Source organism: Populus euphratica, unplaced genomic scaffold (genome assembly GCF_000495115.2).
Source record: "Populus euphratica unplaced genomic scaffold, PopEup_1.0 scaffold212.1, whole genome shotgun sequence".
Taxonomy (NCBI): domain Eukaryota; kingdom Viridiplantae; phylum Streptophyta; class Magnoliopsida; order Malpighiales; family Salicaceae; genus Populus; species Populus euphratica.
The window spans coordinates 144328-151018 of NW_011499976.1; the positions used below are offsets into that span (position 1 = coordinate 144328).

A 6691-nucleotide genomic window follows, 5' to 3' on the forward strand; every position below is an offset into this window, starting at 1 on the left:
GGGTGTGGGGCCGAACTGCATTTCTCACACGTATTTTACACAGGAACTCTCCCTTCAGACACATTCGACAGATGAAAACAAATGTGGTTTAGTCTGGCAGCTTCAAACGGTTAAACAGCACAAGGAAACTTTGTTCCGGAACGACATAGAGGAAACCCAGATCAGCCCCTTTGACATATGGTCCGATGCCCTAAATGAAGTAATGGAGAGGGATTAAGAAAAACTGCAAACAACTTCAAGATGAAACGTTAGCAAATATCTTGAAAAGAACTTTTGTTACCCTGCCATTAAGCTGAAGAAGTTCACCATCAACCCATTGTGGATTTTTGAAGCCAAATTCTGCTATTCTTCCTTGACCTTTGTAACTTGCCACCTGGATAGAATTTCACAAAAAAATGCACAAACTTTTAACTTTCCTGGCTAAAGTTTGTGATATGACAAATAATGTGAGCATCATTCACAAATCCCGAGCCTATAATTGTTCCTCTTTCTATAAACAGTTCTCTTTGTAGAACTGTAAAGATATATTAGATAAAGAGAACCAACTCTCGTGTTTTTCATGAAAACAGTGATTCAATCACTCTATAGACTTCCGAGGAACTGCTTGTTTCAACATTCAGACAAAAAAAACATTCAGACAAAAAAAAAGGTCCTTTTTTTCTTTCATGATTATCAAAAGGCCCATAACACTGAGTTTCAAGAATTGTCAAGTGAAGAAAAAATTGCAATGGAAAGGAGAACAGCAACAAAGATAAAAACTATGGCCTAGACCTAGCTACATACCACTCCAAGTTCATCTGGATACTTCCCACGGTTGGAATTGCGACTTCCTTTCCCAATTCTGGCGCGAAATGTCACCTAAACTTCACAGTTGGAGAATTAGTTAGTATAAAATTTTACATTACTGCCACATGTGATGGGTATTAACTTCAAGAAATAATAAAATTGCAAACCTGGCCAGCAGGGACATTAAGATCCCCAGTTAGCTTCACAGCCTCAACATACTCAAAGAACTCCATATCTGAGGGTGGGTCATCCTCAATATTCCAATGACCATATTTACGCTTCAATTGTACTATCTCAGTCCCATAAGGCCCAAATGCACCAACATATAGGCCTACGATTCAACCATAAGATTATGGCATAATAATATACATCTCTTTCTGCTTAAATCAAAAAATAGAAAACCATGTGTAAAGCAAGTCACCGTCAAATGGATCTAAACTGCTATTAGAAGTTGTTACTCTACTGAAAGTTGTATACTCAGATAAACTGCTTTGCTTCTGTGCCTGACTAACAGCAAGTTTCACGATTTCACGCACATTTCTTGAAACCTAAGAAAAAAAATGATCAAATTATTGTAAAAAAAAATACAGTAACGTAATCAAGTAGATTGACTACAGTTAAGATTGGAGATGTTCAAAAAGTTAGTATGCCTATACTATCAACTAGGTTGGAATTTAACCCAAGACAATAGCATCCACATTCAGTATTACAGAAAAAGAAAAGCAAAAAATATTCAGAATGTCCATTCTGATACAATAAGATAAAAATTTGATCATTGTCACAGTAAAGGTTTTCACGTAAATTTATGGAAAAGGAGAAGTTTTCTTCTGGCACTATTGCAAAATGTAAATAAAAATCAATAGTCTGCTAACTTCAACAGGGTGTTTTTCTCCTAAAAAAGGATAACAGGCACATTTTTCCTTACAGTTTGTCAGGTTCAACTTAGGTCCCTGAAAAAAATTGTCAGGGCTGTCAAAATATTCAATACAAATGAATGGAAGTTTCCAATGTGGCAAACAAGACACATTAAAAAATTTGATTAGACACGGCATCTTACCTAACCATGGGGAGGGGTAAGGAAAAATCTAGCATATATCTTTTCGAATGGTTGGGAAAAAAGGCATCTAAAAGTTAGAAGTACCAAATTTTTACAGCAACATTGCAACGGTTTTTTTCCCAAAGGATTGAAGAGGAAGCCTGATGAAAAATATTGTCCAGTACCCCATAGAAACCAATAATCCTATTTATATCAAGATTGAGTTATCTAATAACAATTGGGAGATGTAATGTAAATGGATTATGAAAACTGTCCAATGATCAAAACCTGAATCTATTGCATTGATCTCACCTTTGAAGAAACTTTGTCTGCACCCCAAAATGCCTTTGCAACATCTGAAGGCATAAGCTCAGAAACACCTTTAGCTGTTATAGCTGCCACTTTCACCTTGAATGCTTGACTTTCTTTACTGTCAGAATCTGGACTTCTTTGAACATGTAGTACAAAAGAATCTCTCTCCATATCTTTAATTTCAGCTGGAAGACGCACATACTCATCCTTGCTCGGAGTATCTTCATTGTTATGTACAACCCCTCCAATAAAAAGCTTCATATCTAAATCTTTTCCATCTTCTGAGGAATCACTACTGCCTTCCAAAGCTACCTCATCAGGCTGAATCTCTTCTAGATCACTGGCATGTTGTTCCAAATTCTCACTAGACCCTGTCTTGTCATCATCTTCTTGCATCAACTGCTTCACAGAATCACTATCCTCCATCACTTCCCCTGTAGTGTTAATGTTCACAACTTTTACTTTTAACCCAGGAATCTTATCTTTGAGAAAATTTATCACACTTTTTATCCCTTCCTCAGTTGCTTCCTCAATATTTATGCTCTTCTCCTCACTCTTCTCTGTCTTTATGTCATTTTCCTGAACATCCACTACAGATGCATTCTTATCTTCAGAAATGGATGGAACCTGTGTAGATTTAGATCGTGAACTGGTAGAGTTAGTTGAACTTCCTATAGCTCGTTGCAGACATACTACCTGTCAATGAACGCAATGTTGGAAAATGGGATCTTTCATAAGAAAATATTAAAGAGAACTGAGATCCAAGAAGAGATATTCTCCACTGAGGATAAGCCACGTGACAACAAGAACAAAGATTGTTTGAACGAAAAATACATCTCAAAACATCTGCACCCATATAAGATCTTTCTTGTTGAAAATTCTCAGAACCTGTCAAAACATCTGCACCTATAATAAGGTCCTTCTTGGAAATTGATTTCCTCACAACAGAACATATTTTGGACACATACATGCACAAGATGCATTCATGCATGAAACATCAAAGTCCATGTATAAACATACTAACATACACAACAAAATGAAAGGAAAAATAAAGAAAAAAAAATGATAGTTTTCTTCTAGTTGATGATCACCATAAATTTCTCCATGCCCAACATCAAAACAGGATGATGCATATCAATAAACTTTAGCGCTGTGATCCTAAATTCAGTTACATATTAGCAGGCCAATAATCATAAACCAAAAGAAAAATCTTCACTTAATGGCTATAATCCTCCTGGCCAACCAGACCTGTAATTGCCAGCTCTTTGGAGTTCACAAGCAATAAGAGTAAAGAGCTTAGCTCAACAGAGAATTTATCTGCCCTGATCGAGAGCATATCATTAGAGATCCAAAAGACTACATAGTAATCTGCCACATGCAGACTAGATTACAATCCCACACACCACAAAGACTTGTTCTGTAATCAACTCTAGATTACAGAATTTCTGAACTTAATTACCACGGTAAATTTCAAGCACAACCACATGACATGTGCCTCACAGCACATTCATATTGTAGTTCTGAATTCTGTGCATGTGCAATGTCTTCCCTTACAGATGAATCAGTATGAGCACATAAACAAAGTCAGCATCGTCCCAAAAATCCCATGACTCTCCACATTGGTAATGGATAATTTTAAGTCAACGAACTCATGAATTTGATCTGTAGTTAGTGTTTAAATGAGGAATGATCTAAAAGGAGAAATTGTAGCTCACTTGCATAGCATACTTTTCCTCAGCATCTTTGACCACAAAAATCTCAAACAATGGAGTTCCAGGAGATGAATTGACCAACTGCCTGCAGAAAACGATATTTAACCAACGAGCACCAGTGCATCAAACATTAATCAAGATGAAAAATATCCTTACCTTGGAGTATAACTCCGGCCAACAAATCTGCCCACGCCAGGTGTTATGCGAACCAGTCTGCCAAAGGGATCATCAGAATCTGATGAGTAGCCCACCCACCAACCTACCTGTTCACTCAAAGCAGAAAAGTTAAATTGACATTGCAAGAAAGAAAATACGAGAAGAATCAAGAAATTCTGAGATATAAGTTTGTTGGTTGCTACCTACATTAAACAATACATGATCTAATTAGATAGGCTAAATTTACAATCCAATACCAACTCACAAAGGTAAAAGAAATATGAAACCAATGAGGCAATGCACAAGTCAGGAGACAAAATCTAAGAGCTCCACAATGAAAAGCACTTGGTCCTCACTTATAGTTGAAGGCTTTAAAAATAAAATCACAGGAAGTCATGCCTCCAAAAGGAACAACTTAAACAAGTTTATCCCTTTTGAAGTTAAATAATGGGGGTGCAACCAAAATAAACATTTATAATTCTTGTCTAAAAGTGTGATGCTGTTCACTATATTTATTGTTCATCCAGGCCAAGAAATGCCAATTCTCAATTTCACTGGAAAATGTAAAGCAGGTGACTTGAAAACATAAAAATATGACTGGACAATAGATAATTGATGCTACGGTAAATACCAATCCACTTCCTGTATATTTACACAATTTTGAAGCATCGTGGTATCGTTCTTCCTCTATTGCATTCTGCAGATAACAGACAGACATTTTATTAAAAACCAAATGTTATGCATGCAAGTCCATACTTCAAGGGACTGGTATAAAGTTCTATGCACACAGTTCTAAGGCCCCATATAGAATTCAAACCTTCAATTCAGACATTATAAGGGCTACATTATCCTTTGAAGTAGCTTCAGCAATGGCTATTTTCAACTTTGCAGCCTCTTGAAAGTCTTCATTTTCAATTGCATCTTCCAGTTGAAACTGAAATGAAGGCATTCAATTAATACAAAAGAACAAGCAATATGGATATGCTAGAACTTCTTTCTTCAATATCTAAGGTGCCAAAAATGAAACTGGATGGATCCAAATTACTTGAGACCATTACCACAGACATAAATGCTTAATGTGCAGTTATAATTTATCAGTCATCAAGCATGCACGCTTACTTCATTATAGAGGAAAACCAGTACTCTGATTTTCAAAAGTTGTTTGGTAATCTACATGTTTTTTGGCAAAGTCAATTATCTGATGGGTATACAAAAACACATTGTTCTAAAAATACACAATACATGATATAAGTCTTAATACTAGCATAGCAATAAATAAATAAAAGCCATCTTCTGATTCTGCTATATGCCTCATGTCCTTGATACTCAAAACAGTCATGCTATACAATAACTCTCATATATACCCCCTATCTCTTCTCTTCCAAGAAACAGAAGTATGGAAGAAGTAGCCACCTCCGCATCTGAATCGCATGGAAATAGCGCACTTTTCTGAAACAAAAAAGTTTTACTTTCCTAGAAAAGATTAGCCCCTCCTATTTGACAAAACTTTTTTTTTTTTTCATGACTGAATAAAGCAAAGGAACTATATCACGAAAATCTCTCTGGATGAAGAACACTACGCGAAAAAATGGAACCACACAGAATGACAAACTATACAAGCTTTCTGTTCACATTTTCCATACAATTGAACCAGTTCTTCTATTGACATGTTTCCTATAACACAGTAGAAGATAATAAATTCAACTGGTACCACCTATGGGACCATAAAGCACCTCAAGACCAAGCTAAACATATGAAATCCATAGAAACATAAACGCACAGAACCAATACCAATCATAAAAGACCAATATTTAATAAATTGAGCAATTAGGCAAACTGATTACCTACCAAAAAAATCGCAATAAACTAGTTACAATTAAAAATATAAACTTCGTGTTTTCAGCTACAAACAATTAGAACCTTTAACATAATCAGGAAATTATGCAGACAACAACAAGAACCCGCCACAAAAAATCCAAAGAAACCTATTAAAAGTTAAAAAGAGGTACCTTGAGAACAGAAGCAAAACTTTCAGCTTGTTCAATCTCAGAAAAATGGCGGTTCCATCTGTTCCAGTCCCACTTCAAAGTATTATTGCTGTTATTGCAACGACAGCAGTGCAAATTTGAGTTCTTGCGGGTGGTTTTATTTAGAGAAAAAGAAGAGTTCCTGTTGTTGTTGAGAGGAGCAGAAGAGCGGCCCGAACCGAAAAGAAAGCTAAAATTGGTAGACTTGTGGGCTGAGAAATCAATGCAACAAAAGGGTCTTAGCTGGGGCACTGTAGTTATCGATTGCCCCATCCCACCGAAATTATTTCCCACCATCATCTCTTAATGCTTGAGGGTTTCCAGGTGCTTTAAGAGAGAGGGAAAGGGAGAGAGACAAGGTGTTTTTGGAGAATATAGCTGATGGAATTTGATGATGACTGTTTTATAGTTGGGATAGTTGGGGATAAACTTGTAAGAAAGTGAGAGGAGGCTTACTAGAATATTCGGAGTTTCCTACATGTATCAGATCTATGGGATCCATTTTGATGTACAGCTGGCTAAATTTTTCAATTTTTATTTTTATTTATTCTTAAATTTTAAAGGCTATTATTTTCGTTTATCTATAAATTTTTAGATTTTCCCCCGACTTTATTGTAAAATGGCAAAACCAATAATATTTGACGCTTAGAGCCCTTAAATAG

The 6691-nt window shown here is 36.0% G+C and overlaps 1 protein-coding gene across 1 annotated transcript; it reads right to left on the minus strand.

Moving 5' to 3' along the window:
- On the minus strand, positions 1–6474 carry LOC105139537 (protein EXECUTER 1, chloroplastic-like). Its single transcript, XM_011046009.1, has 11 exons — positions 6012–6474; positions 4820–4936; positions 4634–4699; positions 4003–4109; positions 3850–3931; positions 2135–2830; positions 1208–1334; positions 954–1117; positions 784–858; positions 281–373; positions 1–190 (listed from the first exon to the last, which is right to left on the minus strand). Exons 1-11 carry the CDS (start codon positions 6327–6329, stop codon positions 89–91), a joined length of 1947 nt encoding a protein of 648 aa, XP_011044311.1. The 5' UTR covers positions 6330–6474; the 3' UTR covers positions 1–88.
- Between the last annotated feature and the right edge of the window lie 217 nt (positions 6475–6691).